Raw genomic sequence first — 17,644 nt, 5'->3', positions numbered from 1 at the left:
TTCCTACCGATGAGCACTAATGAAGTATTAATATACTTATGGACCTCTAAGCGTCCGCTTCCTTAGCCTAAGAGTTAATAAAGAACCGATTGAATTTAGATAGCATAAGTCAGATATAAGCATACATACACTACACCCCACTATCTTCTTCTTCTGCCTAGCGTTTTCCCGGCCTAGTAACGCCAGGGTCACTACACCCCAGTATACATTTATATATTTTTTTGTATTTTTTTTTTGGCATTTGCTAAAAGTTATGTCACGCTTTAGTGTTAGTTTATTTAATTGTTATAATTATAACAATTAAATTCATAATTATGACTGTAAAAAATTAAGCTGTAAAATGTGAAAATTTATTGCACTGTCCGGGAATCGAACCCGGGTCGCAAGAATGGGAATCTTGCATGATACCATTACACCAACAGTGCTTGTCTACGTAGGATTGAATAATTAGTCATAATAAATGTAAGCCCTATGCATTTACTTTTTTACACAAATATTTTTACTTAATGGTTAAGCTTTGTGCAAACCCGTCCGTGTAGGTATCGCCATATATTTCACCACGAAGCAGCAAACCTTAGTTTTGTTGTATTGCCATTGAATCGGTGAGTAATCCAGTGTAACTGCAGGCACAAAGGACGTAACATCATACTGAGGAGTGGGTACTATTTCTAACGGCGTCAATATCTGTGTATGTGTATAGTGATTATTTCTGCTTGATTTAAAAGCATTTGATAAAACAACTATATTAGAATTTGTTTAAATGGGCTCTTTTTTAGGTATTTCAGGAAGTAAAAAGACAGCAAATAGCTGTTGGTCGTAAGGGCTACTGCAACACGTATGCGTATACCTAAACCGTAATGTACCGCCAACCATGGGATCTAAGATGTTATGTCCCTTGTGTCTGTAATGTGTAGTGGCTCTACTACTTTCCAAAACACGATATACTCATTTTATTTTGTCTAAACAAAACAGTACTTACAACGATTTTAACATTTCCTGATCATTTATCAGTTTTTGATGTAAGTAAATGCAAGAAGTAATTACATATTCGAAAATAACTGTAAGTATTTGATTCTCAGGGTTCTTCTTATTTCCGCATATCCGCAGATTTCCGTAGAGGCCTATTAGCGTTGAGGTCACGATACAAGAGCACTTCGAAGTTCGGTTGTTAATGAGCGCGCCAAAACGTTTTAATACGACACGTATGTTGACGAATATGCTTCGCTGTTTTGTGAATAGTGAAAGATTTTTTTTTTTTTATATACAAGTTTTTTTTTATTTGTTGATACTTTTAATGTCAATGGTTTTTATGTGTAATGCTTAAGTGTATATTTTATTATGGATCTAGTAAACAACAACAAGAAATATAATTATTTTTTTTACCGATAATTTAAAAAAATATAATCTTATATCTTTTTCTAAAATAATTTCTTATATTCGAATATATTATTTCTATTGATTTGAATTATTATTAATAAGAAATTTATATTACATCATATTTCTATTCGATTTGGAACATTAACGTCAAAGGCAGACATGGAAATAATATATAATAGTACCATCTGGGTTTTTTACAAATTCAAAGCACTGTCAATTTGAATGCAGCTCTACCATGGAATCAGACACATATATCACTATTCATAATGTCCGCCATATCAGCAAATCATACAGAAATTTTGTTCGCCAGCTCATTTTTTTAAAGCCTGCACAAAAGTGAATATTGGCAGGCACGATAGGAGAAAATTAAACCACTTAGCTAAAAGGAGATGTAGTCATATCCTATTGTTTTTAGCCGACTTCAAAAAGTTTTCGTTATCAATACGTTATTTTCTTGTGTACATGGTCTACGATAGCTTTACGGATGGTGAAAATATAGCAATTAACTCCATCTTTGTGATTTACAATAAAACAAAATAGCAACTGTTTCTTTCATGTTTCCAAGTAACAAACAAATTCTCGTATTAATCACAGATGGCAGGATTCAATATATATATTTTTTCTTTATATTCAATAAATATATATAAATATAAATTAACTCTACTTTATTTCTAATATAAATCCTTTGAATTATACGTTGATTATATAAAAAATACTTTTATAGAATAAAAATAGTGTTCATTCAATCGCTAGAGGCGCCACCGTCGTATAATTTTCACGCATGCGTGTTGGTTTTAATTTTTTTTCAACGTCCCTGAATTTCATGAATGGCGATAGTTCACAACCTGTCGTCAGTACACCAATAAAATTTATTATTTAAATGTTTGAAAATGTTAGATCAAACCAATTATAATAACAGTGACGAACCACTTAGATAGTGTTGTGATATAGCATAATAAGATTTCGCTCTTAGTTTACTGACAATAAAAATGTAAGTAGATTCCGATTATTATTTTTTGAAAAAAAAAAAACATTTTTGAATTTAGAATAAAATAATTATATTACCATAAGCGATATTATTTTTCTTTATTTTTAGAAAAATATAATACTAAGAGAATTATGTTAATTTCTTCAAACAAAACTGCGGTAATTTTATTGATTTGACACTTTACCCCAATTCAATGTTGTGAAACGTTTCTATGCGAACTTTTTATGTAAGACATTAATCTAATGACTGACAGAACGTGAGAATAGCATACTGCGGCTCTGAAGACACCATACATACATCCATAATATATCAACAAAAAATTACATGTGAAATTAAGGCAACATACTGTACACTTTCGATAAATTCATATTATTCACCCGTGTCATAATTTTTAGTCGCATTTTATTTTAATGTCTTTATCGTTCTTAAAAAAATAACACGGTCGTATCTTTAAAAGCGGTGTTGTAATGTAAAAAGTAGTAAATTAGATCAATTCATGTCTGGTCGGTGTGTTTTTAGGGCAAGCGCACTCGTTGTCTGCTTAACTCATTAATTCTTAATGATAACTTTTTCGACGCTGTTTCTTTGGCTCTTGTTCCCTAACATCATGTGAAGTAGATCTCGGTCAAGGGCTTTATAAGTATACCGTTTTCACGTTCAAAATATGTTTTAATGCGACAATATTAAAACCGCTTCTCGAAAAAGTCTTCTAATTATTTAAGCACTTTTTTTATATTCGTTTTAAGATACATAAAACTATATATTTTAATATGACCTTTTTATTATTTCACACGACAATGTTATCAAATAATGTAAATTTAATTCTTTAAACTTAACTAGTTATTTAAATAAATCCGATATATTTTTAGTCTAAAAAATATTCCTTATCAATATAAAACGTGCTTGAGTTCTCTAATTGATAATAGTTAGGGAACTGGCAAGCAAAATATGTATATGACTTTCTCATTTGATTGACTATTCAGAAACATTATGGCAGCGGTACTTTAATCGCCATTGACGTGAAATAATGTCGCCGTATACTGATTTTTTTCCACCCTCCACCCTCTTAACTCCTTAGCTGTAAAAATGTAATAAACTTTTTAGTATACACGATGTCGAGCAGTCCATTCCCATATACTTGTGAACTATGCGGCGCAGAGGGCTTAACGGATGAAGGGATGAGATCTCACACTCTCGAAGCCCACGTGGCAGGGCGTCCAGATTGCCCATTCTGCAACTGCACTGTCCCCCAACCTCAGCTCGTGGGACACGTGCAACGTGCTCATCTCCACTATCTAACACCGGAGAGAGAACTAATGGCGTTTATAGATGACCAAAGTCCCAGGTAAATTTTGATGTAATATATATATATATATATATATATATATTATTTTTTAATAAAACAACAAGTTTAATTCAATAATAAAACAATAAAAAAGGGTAAATTTTTCTCTAATTGACGTTTCCGATAAAAATATTACAGCTTCGATGAGGACTCCAAAATGACAACAACAGACAGTTGCAGCTATAATACTCCAGGGTCAATAAACGGATGGCACAGTCCAGATACGGCTACATCGTACCACAACGGTGCCATATCAAAAAACACATATTACAACGGCTTCCAAGAGAAAGACTATAAGAGTGAAAGAGACGACGAAAAATACTCTAGGTCACCTAAAAACATCAATCTCACTAATGGACTAAAGAATATTAATATCAATAATGGAGTTATATCGAAAAAAAAATGTAGTAGGGAGAATTCCATCGAAAGAGATATGATCAACGGCCGGGATAACAAAGGTAACGTCATATAAACATTAATAATTACATACCTTGGTACAGTTTTTAATATAAAATTCTTATTTTAATGTTTGTTAGTGCTATGTTTCATGACGATATTTCGATTAGATTATTTTACGTGATTTTTTGTTGATAAAGTGTGAATTAATATTATTTGTTTCAGGTATTCATTCGAGCTCAAATCATAATAGCAATGATAACTCACCTAATAAATCTAAGGTATTTTTTTACATCACCACTTTTTTAATAACCTAGTAAGTACTTTGTATTTTTTGACATACACTTAATTTTATATTACAGCTATCTATGGCAAGTGCAGGTCAAGGTTCGCCTCTTCGATCACAATTAGCCCTTAAACTTAAATCTAATACACCTAAGAAATCTGCACCCACACCAAGCCCTACTGTTCAGGTATCAATCAATAATCGAATATTTATCATGAAAAATAGTAAACAATATTAACTTTCTTAAATTTTTAATATTTCTTTATTAGGATAAGAAATCAATACCTTTGCTTTATAAGGGAAATAAAACAATCTGGCATAACGTCGTTACGTCAATGTCTATTGTCAAATCTTGAAGCAAATTAAACGGCGGCGCCAATATTTTAAATTTATACAACATTACTCATTTTATCGTAAACAGTTTCGTTTAATTATAAAATTTTAACAATAAATTTTACTAAAGAAACACATAAATTAAACGAAATATATTGAAATGTTATTCATCCAAAAATATTTTGCTTTTAGTGTCTTTTGTGCGATTTCACATCAACATGTCCAAGAAAATTAGAAGAACATATAAACAGAGCTCATTTCGACCTCACATCACCTTCAATTTTGGGAAACGCAAATGATAATTCCAATACAACTAATAACGTGACCCTTGGCTTAAGCAACGCGACGATAACACTTAACAACCCCACTTTGGCGCTGTCCGCAATGGCCATGTCCCCTGGACCACATACCTCGTCTTATCAGTGCCCGATTTGTGAAAGAGAGTTCTCGAATGGAACGGACGTTGAGGTTCATGTGAATGTAGAACATCGGGATATATTGAGCCCACAAAAATCTGTAAGTAAAAATATCAACATATTTTCATGAATTTCAGTATGAGCTGTAACGCAAGATCTTATACTTCAATATTATAAAATTAACTCCTAAGCAAGTATAATATGGAATGGATCTTGAATTAGAAAACTATTAAAAATGGATAAAACTACAAAAAAAAATTTCTGTTATTGATCACTAAATACACCTACATAGTCAGCAAAGTACAATGCAAACGAATAAGGCACAGATTACACTCAGTATACATAAATGTAAATAGAGCAATTAAAGTCCACTTACTTTTTATTCAATTTCATTCAGAGAACTTCGAAACAGAAATTCATTACTATATTATTAATTGCTTGTTCTTCAAAACTTTGGCAACTACTCAATTGAATAAATAAATAAATTATTCATGATTATTTGTCCTTGAAAAATAGTAATCCTTTTTTCAGGACCAAGTAGACAATGCTTCTTGTGATGATGTGGTAATGGTAGAAGAAAGTCCAGTAAGCAACTGCCCTGTATGCTGCCAGCCTTTGCCTCTATCACAACATGAGTTGGTATGAAAGTAAACACAATTAAAAAAACCATTTTAATGGTTTGATTTTATGGCTATTTTGAAGTAATCTCTGATTCAGCTTAAGATGCAGTTATACTAACTAGATTAAATATTGATTGCTCATTGGCCGTCTATTGAAAAATCGCCCACCATTACCTATGATCATTAAGATTAAAGTCATATTGGATAATCATAATTCGATCAGTGTTTCAGAAACTTAATGATAATCTAAAACTTTATCTAGTATTTATTAGTGAAATAATATGTTTCACACCAAAGAGATTTCTGTACTATTAAAAAACCTTTTAACTACTATAATGTCTCCAGCACAACTTTGATATGTAATAATTGTATTGATTAAAAGACTATCAATTTTAAAGTTGCATCTTTACTAAGCTATCATTATTTAAACTGACTGATAAATAACATATCCATTCACAAAACCTTATGTATATAAATATCTTATTTTTAAATATAACTTGAAACATCATAAAATGATATATTTTTTTTCTGTTTTTTTAGATCCAGCACATAGAAGAGCACTTTGAAAGAGGAGAAGAGAGCGGCCCCTCAACACTTACAGCTGCTGAAAAAGAAGCTCAGAGAAACAGAGAGGAACATGAGTTTCAACTGCTTAGGGTATGCAAATAATGTTCAGTTGAGCTATGTGCAAGCTTGTCTGGGTAGGTACCACCCACTCATTAGAGATTCTATTGCAAAACAGCAGTACTTGGTATTGTTTTATTCCAGTTTGAAGGGTGAGTGTGCCAGTGTAATTACAGGCACAAGGGACATAACATCTTAATTCCCAAGGTTGGTGGCGCATTGGTGATGTAAGCGATGTAACATTTCTTTCAGTGCCAATGTCTATGGGTGGTGATGACCACTATCCCATCAGGTGACCCATTTGCTTGTCGGCCAACTGATTCTTCATATATAAAAAAAAGTTAAATAGATTTAGCAACTTACATAAACATAATTGAGAATAACAGATTTAGTGATTAATAACTTTAATTTTATTATATATTGTTACAACTTTAGAATAAAAGTGACATTATTTATTCACTTATATATATTTATTTAAGGCAATGTGTGGCAATATATGTTGGTTGTATATTTATTATCATTATGATTCTTATATTTTCACAAACAAAGTAAAAATAGTTTGTTAGTATTTTTACTTTTAGACTCACACTGCTCTAATGCGGTCTGGAGGTTTGACCATGTTTAATTTTCTTTTAGTAATCAACCATCTTGGTTTTGTTCTAATGTTTGTTATTCGAATTCAGGCTCAATATGGCATGGAGGAAGACGAGGAAGGCTACACCAGTCGAGCTGCCAGCAGTCTCAAGCGTGCAGTGTACAGCGGAGCTTTATCAGTTGCCGGTTACTATGAACGTAGTGTCGGTCTGCGTAAAGCCAGCGCTCAAGGTCTTGATGCAGGATGTTCTAAGACTAATGGTTAGTTAACAAAAGCATAACCATGGCATTTGTAGTCATTGATAAGATATGTAAATATAATTGTTTATACTTGACTATGTATATATTTTGAGGAAAAGATAAGTACTTACTGAGTTTCTTCTCAATATAATATACATTCCGAAGTGGTGAAAACGTTACATTTAATTTAATCCTGTAGTATCACCACTTAAAACTCTTGATGAGATACTTCTTGTAAAGCAAGATCCAGTAAATATCCCGCTTTTGGGACTCCTAAAATGTTGGTTTGTGGGTTAGAACTATACATAAAAATGATAATAATTTTTCATGATTGATATATTTATTGTTTAAGGAATGGATTATCATGACAATTTCTATGTACAGATGCGATATATTTTTTTTAAGGTATTTTGGAAAGGATAGCCCAATTGAATGCCCAGAATCCGAGCATAGTCAAAACTTATTTATGCAGTGCTGTTGATCACTACGCAAGCACCTACGGAGACAGAGGCTGGGGCTGCGGCTACAGGTATAAATAAATTCCACTTGTGAGCTGATTCCTTACATAACATGGAAGATGAGTACAGCTTTTTGACTTGCCTCTCGATATTCTTCACTCACATTAGGATATCTATTTATTATTTGCTCCACATCGACATCTATCACATAATATAAAAAGTTTTATTTAAATGCTTTGGTACATACAATGTATAAACAAATTATGCTGTTTTTCTTCTTTAATGTCGAAAACAAGTAATTAGTAAGTAACATATATATGTATGTATGCTAATACACTTTTAAGCATTTTTAATTTTTTATTTTATCATGTTCTTACAGGAACATGCAAATGGTGCTATCATCGTTAGTACGTCACCCGCCATACGCAGCGTTGTTGAGCGGCGTCACGGAGAAGGAGTGCGAGTGCGTGCCCTCCATACCCAGTCTGCAGCTGTTAGTGGAAAGAGCTTGGCAGCTGGGGTTTGATACTCAGGTTAGACATTCTCTTTACTTAGTCATTATAATTAGTGTTCACCAAGTGATCAAAATTGGACCATAATCAATATCATTATATTTGAGAAAAACGTAGACTTTGGCTTTTACAACTGTAAGAAAAAGTAAACAACTTGACTAGAGTGCTTGTGGTGATTTAGTCACCATACTAGTTACCGAAGCGGTAGTGTATAAACACCATGATTGGCCATATTGATGAATGCACTCTCAAGAACACCATAGCCGGTTCTTATGACAACCATGAGGTGGTGCGCTGTCAATATCCTACCCTGCTTAAAATCACACACAACGTAAGAACCGTCAATCAAATATGAACCTTAATAATAGCACAATAAAGTCGTACTTCTGTTACAGGGTTCAGAACAGCTTGGCTGCAAGTTACACAATACACGCAAATGGATCGGAGCTTGCGAAGTCGTCACAGTACTCTCTTCACTTAGGATAAGGTATGAACAGGATATCCAACTGGTGTGGTAAAGTTTTTCAAAGTTCGAACTACATATTTCATAAATAAATTATATTATAATTATGACTTTGCACTTCTTCAGAATGTCAGAAATAATGTTATAGTTTTTGTTGACAACTAAATTTCACTATATAAAGTTTTGTCACCGACACCTGTTGATAACACAAAATTGCTAAATATTTTTGCTTGTTAAATATTTTTAATACATAAACCTTCATATTATTCAGATATAGTAATTGTGTTAGCTGCAATATATGCTTCATTTTTGTCTTTTACATTATGATGTTGAACTTGATCGTTTATTGTCAGATGTCAGCTGATAGACTTCCACAAACCGACGGCGGCCGACGGCAGTCATCCTGCACTCTTCGACTGGGTGCTGAGGTACTTTCAGAACGAACCGAACGCCTTCAAGCCACCTCTCTATCTTCAGCATCAAGGTAAATTATTATACCTCTATATCAAAACTTGAAAAGTCGCTTATTTTCTGAATGCTTCAATGTACAGTCAAAAATTGTTAATTTAAAAAAGCTGATGCTCGATCGGAGTTCTATTACAACACTGAAGGCTCCGTTAAGGTATAATTTTTTAGAAATTTTAAGTGGGGAAATGGGAGAGGTAATTTACTCGGAAAAAGTCGGGCGAGCAGCCAGGAGATAATAGAATGAGATAGGTAACTTTCAAATTTAATCACATAGAAAATATTACAAAGTAAATATTAATATTTCAGGTCACTCGAGAACCATAATAGGCTACGAGAAGCACAAGGACGGGAAGGCGACGCTGCTCGTGCTGGACCCGTCGCACTCGCCGGCGCAGGTGCGTAGGTGGGCGGGGGGGGGGGGGGGGACGGTCGGGGCGGCGCTAACGTGGTGCGTGCGCAGGTGCGCGGCGCGGTGGCGGGCGCGGGCGCGCTGCGGCTGCTGCGGCGCGGCGCGTGCGCACTGCGGGCGCGCCAGTACCAGCTGCTGTGCGTGCGCGGCCTGCTGCGCGACGAGCGCGACTACCAGGTGTGCGCACTCACCCCACCGCACCTTCTGTTAAACTACATTTTATTATCAGTCCTATAGTGCCCAGTCTACTGGTGGGAGGACTCTGTGCGAGCTCGTCCGAGTAGGTCCCACCCCCTCATCAGATATTCTACCGCAAAACAGCAGTACTCGGTATCGTTGTGTTCCGGTATGAAGGGTGAGTGAGCCAGTGTAATTACAGGCACAAGGGATATAACATCTTAGTGCCCAGGGTTGGTAACGCATCGGCAATGTAAGGAATGATTAATATTTCTTGCGATGCCAATATAGGCGTTGGTGACCCCTTACCATTAGGTGGCCCATATGATCGTCCGCCTACCTATTATTCTTATTCTAGTAAAAAAAGGCAGTAAATTTTAAAAGTTTTTAAATATTAAATATCAATCACTAGTTGAATTATTTACTTATCATAAGTAAAACATTTTATATTACTAGACAGTACTTAACTCAAAATTGAAAATAAAAGAAAATAAGAAAAAGAAACATTTTATTTTTTCATTAAAGTATTTTTTATTATAAATGATAGTTTATAATGCTTTTAGAATAATTATTAGTCTATGTAATAATAATATTATATTTTTTATATACTGCTTGTGCACTAATCTACTCAAGTTTCATGTTAAAATTAAGTTGTCGGGACGCAATGGCATGTAAACAATAAAACATTAAACTTATGCCTTAGCCATATACCAGCCCACTCTATAGTCTATTACTATGGGAATAGCTATGGCATTTGATTTAAACTAGTGAGGAGGAAATTCCCGAATGAGTGGGTTAATGAATGAATGATAAAGTAAGTAATTATATATTTCATTGTTTTTATACTAGGACTGTGTGCTGCTCGTAAACCGTAGCTCTATTGGCGCTTAAATAAAATTAAATCTTTTGACTGAGTTTATTAATATTTATTTATTAAAACCGGATTTTACAATAGGTATATTGTAGATCTTGTATAATCTTTTTTGTAGTTATTTTTTTTATAATCCGGTTTAAATAAATATTGGTAAACTCAGTCAAAAGATTTAATTTTATTTATTAAAATACTTACTTTACGTTCTTGAAAATTCAAAAAGCAAATACAAAACTATGCACTAATCAGTTTACGTCTATCGTTTGGCGTGGCTTGGCGCTCAAAAATTCCACATAGGTCCTACTACCAGAAGCGCTCGCGCAGTACTGAATACGAACGCCCAACGCATCGTATTTTGTAGCATTTTAGACGTCGTAATTATGTTTTTTTTTAAAGTCTTTTAATTAGATATTTTTAAATAATTATTCTTTTAATTATTTAAAAATATCTAAAAAATCTTTATCAAGTAACGTTAATTTTAGTATCATTTTTTTCTTAAAATTGACAACTATTTCGGAGCGTTTTTAGTAACTTTTTTTTATTCATATAAATATCAAAATTTTTAGGCCACTAAAGACTAAATCATTATTTAAACTATAATATTATATTTTTTCCATTCAAATTGGTCAGTACTGTAGCTCAATCTACGAACTCAAAAAAATGCATTCGTGCATTTTACGTAAAACCTAATTTGGAATTTTGACTTTGTATAAATAGCTAAACCCAAATTAAGAAAATAGAGGCCGCTATGATCTATACTAATAACTGCTCTGCGTTTGTCAATAAGTTAAAAATTTTAAGCTCTTTTAGTTTCTCAGAACGCGAACACCTAAGTTGACCGCTTAATGAAAAAATGACGGTTGAAATGTAAAAGCGCTGTTAAGTATATCTTAAGTAGTTAAGTGGAATATTGTTGTATTACAAATGAAGATACATTAATCAAGAACTGTTTGTAGTGCATAATATATAGACAGGCACGTTGGCGTGGTTAGTAGATACTTGCCATTCACGCCGAAGGTTGTGTGTTCGATTCCCACCCAGGACAGACATTCGTGTGCATGAACATATCTGTTTGCCCTGAGTCTGGTTGTAATTATTTATATAAGTATGTATTTACAAAAGCAAAGTCGTATATGTAGTATATCAGTTGTCTGGTTTCCATAGTATAAGCGCTGCTTGGTTTGGGATCAGATGGCCGTGTGTGAATAATGTAAATATTATTATTAATATAGCGGAGTTATCTGCAAGTCACTTGGAATATTTGAAATTACGGTTTGTTTACATCTAATCCGATTGGGATTGGAATAGACAATATACACATACAGTCTATTCCAAACACAGGAGGTGTAACGACAAATGAATTTACGTTGAATTGACGCGATATCATCGGTCAAGATTTAATTGTCTATGATATTTATTTTGGATTCGCGAAATTTTGCGTTTGCGTAGTTGTTTTCTGAACTTGCAGAAAGCCCTACCACCAGTATACAATTACTTCTTCGCTTTTTATAGTTGTCGTGTGGTGTGAAGTAAAGTTTAAACTAATAATATATATATATATGTGTGTTAATCTTTTTCCAGGCCAGCAAAGTGCTGCAGTCGGTGCGTATCCCATAATGCCGGTCGGGGCTCCGACGCCGTCTCGACGCTAACAGAGTACGAAAGGCTAGTGTCGTTAAGAGAAATTTCGTTAACCGTATGTATTTGTTCATATTTATGCAAACTAGTTCATAAATTCTTAACGAATAAAATTCTAGTCCTAATTTATTATTGTCTATGAAATTTCATCGCTGATCTTACAATGCAGTCGGTCATAAACAGAACTCGAAATTCATAAAAATAAAATATTCTTGTAGTTATTAATCGGAACCGTACAATTCGCATATCAGCAATATCGAGTTCGTGTAATAAAAATTAAATGTTGCGTCACTAAAGTTTCATACCAAAACTTTACATATTAAAACGTTGCTATTAAATTCGATCCTGAAATTTTGCTCTCGAAGCAGTTTTTTTTCAAAAAGCATTGTTACGTCACAGTTTGTGGTGAGTTGAGTCCATTTATCTATTTTGTGGGTTTTATAAAACTTGCCTGTTCTCTTATATGCGTTAGGGATAGTATTAAAACATTGAGAGTTTTTTTTATGAGAAAAACAACACGGTACGTAAGGCTACCTGACGTGTACAAAATATTCCATAAGATAGTGTTGCACTGATTTAATTACTATCGATAATCTAATTATACTATCGTGCCCATGAAAATATTTACATTGTCGATAGTTCTGTAACGTTACACGTGTAATTTTATCATTATAATATTTTTAAGATTAAAATTTAAATTAGTATTTCCTTAGAATAATATTACATTTTTGTATCCCGGATCGGACCATTAAAGACAGTTTTCATATGCTTCTATCGTGTGTAGTAGATTATAAGACAGAGACAAAAGATTGTATGCTTTTGCGTTCATATGCCTGAATTTTAATATGCTATATGCAATCACCGAGTCTTAATTGAGAATCGCCGCTGCGGCCGAAATTCGATCAGTACGCTGAAAGGCGTTTGTATAATTAATCGTATGAACAATTAACGAAAATTGACATAACTCTTTTAAATATTTAAACATTATATTATTTTAGAAATTTTATTTTTTAATTTGATAAAATATAAGCTTAATTTTTTTTTTTTTTGCTATATCACATGCTGTCGGTACCACTTGGATATAATGATAAAACAAGTGAAACTGCTTCCTGCGTCTAAACTCTTTCCGGTCATATCGGATCACCGAACTTATGCTACCTTTATTCGAATACTAGTTTCAGCCGGCGGCTTTGCCCGCTCATTTCCAAGGGAGTAGGTTTCAGGTACCCCATTTACGTTACTGTTTTCATTACAACGTGTATGCAAAAATTCATAATGATCAGTTAAGTAGCTAAGACGTGGAAACATAGCAAACAAACAAACTCACTTTCGCATTTATGTACAATATTAGCAAGGATGAAATAGCTAAACCCATTTTGATTGTGTTGTAGATTTTGAGACGACCTTCGACTCCCATTGTAATATTAGCGATGTCATTGTTATTCCTTAGATTTAGTTGTATTTAGATATTAATTCTACCTCGATATTATTTGTCAATTATGTTCGGTCAAGTCAATTTTAATTTAATTATAAAATATCGAATATTTATATTTACAAATTTTAATATTTATTTACAAAATAATGTTCATAAATATGTCAGCTGTCTTTCGTACAATAACTACACATTACTGTCGTTTATATTTACCAATAAAATAGCAATTAACAAAAATTTAAAGTGTTATAAAACGTAATGAAATCATTTCACTGTAATCGTAGATAAATATAACGTACGTAACGAATGATAATTATTAATTAACATATTGCTTCACGACATTGCCTTCGATCGAATATGGATAGCGTAGCTCACAAGCCGCTACAACACGGAGATATTTATTTTGCACGTTCACTATAGTTCCTATAGGAATTGCTTAGTGGTAGGTAGGCAGACGGGCTGTCTGAAGTAATGGGCCGCATGTTATATAGACATTGGAAAGTGAACTTTAAATATATATATATTAAAGTAAAAATTCGTTTATAAATTTGCTTGCTTAGGTTTTTATTCGTTTAAAACCGTTCCGAAAACTGGATATAATTTTCTGAGCATGTGTGCTAACGCGCACTTCAAACTTAAACACAGCAGAACAAAGCAATGCTCTCTACATATATAATATTTGAAGGGTAACACCAATATATTATAAAGTGTTGCCAGGCTTAATAATATTTTTAATGATAGTGATGTATAACATGCGGTCCATTTAATGAAATAATGGAAAAAGGTTGGATCGGAACAAATAATGGTGCCTGATAATAAAATTGGTCTTATAAATTGTACGCGACTCGATCTCCAAGAGATAAAGGGAACTTTGAAAAAGATTACTAAATGTTTTTGTATTTATAATGTACGAGTGCGAAATAAAACGTCTATTTCAAATTTCGAACAATACTTACTTTTTTTTTTCTATGAATAAATCTGGCTTGAGATGACAGTTTAGAGCAAGGAAGTGTTGCACACAGCGATCACCATACATACATTTCAGTTTTTATACATTTTAATTGGAAATATATATATATGGAAAGGTTTAAACAATTCCACTCTAAACTCTTGCGAATATGATTGCTACTACAATGGTGCTAAATTAAATGTTTGACGGTTAAGTTGCAGCCATTGAAGAGTTCAATGAATATTTTATTATCTGTGGTACATTGAAATATGTATTAACAAATAACAAAGACGCTGATGTTGATTTAGTTGTATACAATCTCTAGAACAATCTGATTAAGATATGCTATCCATAAACAAGAGACGGCAATATTTTTGCTCGTTTTTTACCCTTTCTATTCTAAAAAGAGGTTGCCTGGAAGAGATTGCTGTAAGCGATAACGCCTTTGCATATGTACAACAAAGGTTTAATTAAATATAAAAAAAGAAAACCTGTGGAGAAAAGGTGTTTTGCATAACTAGAGATTGACAACATAATCGACATAAGTAGCACTCGGGAAACAAACGAATGATTCAAAATCATCGCCAAAGTTACTTTATTATGTAAACATTACAGTTATAGGAGACTTGAGTGAATAGTCCTAAAAAAAACTTAATTTTGTTGAAGACTCAAGTTTAAAAAAACATGAGGAAAACTCGAAACGTTACGAGGTTTCAGTCTTTTTCAGGTATACGTTATTAAAAGGAATCAAAATTAAGCCGTTATGTATTAATAAATTCCATAAACATATTATATGTTATTATAATTTAATATTGATAATAGATTTAACAGACAGAACTCAATTTGAATCGAAGAACTCAAAAACTCAAATGACACGCGAGTCAAAAATTCGCGAGTTTTGAAAGTCGAGTCTACTTTCGAAATTAAGACTTAAAAGGTATATAAATAAAATTTGAATCTTATACAATTTTGACTTGTAATGCTTTGGAATTATAAATTTAAAAAAATATAATTAAACGTTTAAATATTAAGAAAAGACTTTTAAAACTGTTTAATAAATGATTGTATTATTTTGTGTAAAATAAATTGGTATTCATTAAATAGAGTAGTTAGATAAATATTTTAAAACAATCCTTAATTACAATATTTTTTATTTACTCCATGAATCATTAAATATATAAAGAAAACATAACAATTAAATTTAAAAAAAAGAAACATTATTTATCATGTTTACTTTAAGCCGAATAATAACCAACATACTTATGAAAAAAAAATTGAATATAGTCTGTATTTATGAATTTGATAATTAAACATTTCAAGCACACCCCATTGTATATATAATGTCAATTATTCGACATAAATATATATTTATATGTGTATTCATCTTTGTTTGTTGATTGTTGTATAATTGTAGTAAAATCGACCAAATCGTTGTTTCTCTTGATATTGTTCGAATTATTTCTAGTTTACGTGTTTTAAATGTTACGGGTGGGGTTTATGATGACACGGTTCAAGATTGTGAGGCGGTTTGATGGAATTTAAATGTGATTATATTATGCAATAACTAACCACAAAATTATAGTTTTAACAAAATTTTCTGAAAATAAAACGTAGCTAACAACCGATATGCTCAGTGGATGGGACACATTGTTCTAAATGAAAAAACAGCGGCTGATGAATTTTCACGTGCTTGTGTTTTGTATTTATAATTCATCTCGTGCTCAGAGTTAATTATGTATTGAAACGTGGAGTGTATTAAACACGTTATCCTTAGAGAGGGCAAGCCCTTTTCCCAGCTGTGGGAAACACGTGGTAGGATTTCTCTTTAGCAGGAGATGAATTAATTATCAATTAGTGGTACTTTTTGGACGTTTCCTGTTCAATTTGATATATTGTTTTGTGGTTATGTAATTGTCTAATGTATCGCGATATGTACATACTCCAATTATTAATAATGTATTGCACGCTTTTATTTATTTGTAAAAAATAACGTAACTATTAATATATGATGTCTCCAGAATAATCTATATAAAACGTCGCTCCGTTGGTTATTTCAATCATCATCATCATCATCCTTTTGTCGACCACTGTTGGACATAGGCCTCTCCAATGGCACGCCACTGAGCTCGATCTACAGCTCTCAGTCTCCATCCGCTGCCAGCCACCTTGCATATATAATCAATCATCATACATTATTTAGATATACTCATTCGAACGAGTCTTCAAAGTGAGCATATAACATAACCTTTCCATCAAAGCATAGATATAACAGCTTCATAATTATTAAAAAATATATTATTATTATTAAGCTAAAACAGTGACAGCCTTAGATAAAAACGATGTTTAGCGGGTGTTTATTAAGCACTGATTCTTTTTGTAATCATGGACCAATCACTCATCACCCCCTAAACAGCATTTATAGGTAAAAACTGTGCTAAAAATTCGTTTTTGTGTATTTAAATACTTTTTTCATATCTAGTCTCCTATTGTCTATATATCTAAGGTCGTAAGGTCGCTTGAGGAATAAACACCATTTATGAAAACGTGCAATTTATTAGAGTTCTCAGAAAAGGAGACAAAAGCGGTTATAACTAGATATTGGTCCAAAACTACCTATCGAATGGGATATAATTCGCAACGATTAACTAATGTTCGTTAATTATCTTTAGTTATAATGATCGATCGACTTAAACCTTGTAACACTGAGAAAGAACTTTTATATGCTAGTTATGCGAAGGAGGCTTCGCCCGCGTGATTGGAGTTAGGTTGGGTGTTAGGTATAAAAAAGTACTTTCTTTGGGATTCAACCTTTTTATAGAATAGGAAGGTAGACGAGCATATGGGCCACCTGATGGTAAGTGGTCACCAACACCCATAGACATTGGCATTGTAAGAAATGTTAACCATCGCTTACAACACCAATGCGCCACCAACCTTGGGAACTAAGATGTTATGTCCATTGTGCCTGTAATTACACTGGTTCACTCACCCTTCAAACCGGAACACAACAAGTACTGCTGTTTTGCGTAGAATATTTGATGGTTCATT

General features: G+C 32.9%; 1 protein-coding gene and 1 non-coding gene across 2 annotated transcripts; one reads left to right on the top strand and one right to left on the bottom strand.

Annotated features, from left to right (window-relative positions):
• Positions 1-354: 354 nt before the first annotated feature.
• Trnag-ccc (transfer RNA glycine (anticodon CCC)) lies at positions 355-425 on the bottom strand. Its single transcript has one exon. It is a non-coding gene; the product is annotated as a tRNA-Gly (tRNA).
• A 1,798-nt stretch (positions 426-2,223) lies between these two features.
• Positions 2,224-13,721, top strand: LOC126771591 (zinc finger-containing ubiquitin peptidase 1-like). The gene is made up of 16 exons (XM_050491563.1): positions 2,224-2,368; positions 3,470-3,710; positions 3,849-4,168; positions 4,332-4,387; positions 4,469-4,579; positions 4,918-5,241; positions 5,673-5,780; positions 6,302-6,418; positions 7,069-7,240; positions 7,625-7,748; positions 8,057-8,210; positions 8,585-8,676; positions 9,006-9,136; positions 9,427-9,515; positions 9,581-9,706; positions 12,159-13,721. Exons 2-16 carry the CDS (start codon positions 3,478-3,480, stop codon positions 12,192-12,194), a joined length of 2,193 nt encoding a protein of 730 aa, XP_050347520.1. The 5' UTR covers positions 2,224-2,368; positions 3,470-3,477; the 3' UTR covers positions 12,195-13,721.
• The last annotated feature ends 3,923 nt before the right edge of the window (positions 13,722-17,644 follow it).

This window comes from Nymphalis io, chromosome 11 (genome assembly GCF_905147045.1).
Source record: "Nymphalis io chromosome 11, ilAglIoxx1.1, whole genome shotgun sequence".
Classification (NCBI taxonomy): Eukaryota; Metazoa; Arthropoda; class Insecta; order Lepidoptera; family Nymphalidae; genus Nymphalis; species Nymphalis io.
Note: the sequence above shows the minus strand (reverse complement) of the source record. Positions and strands in the feature narration are given on the sequence as shown.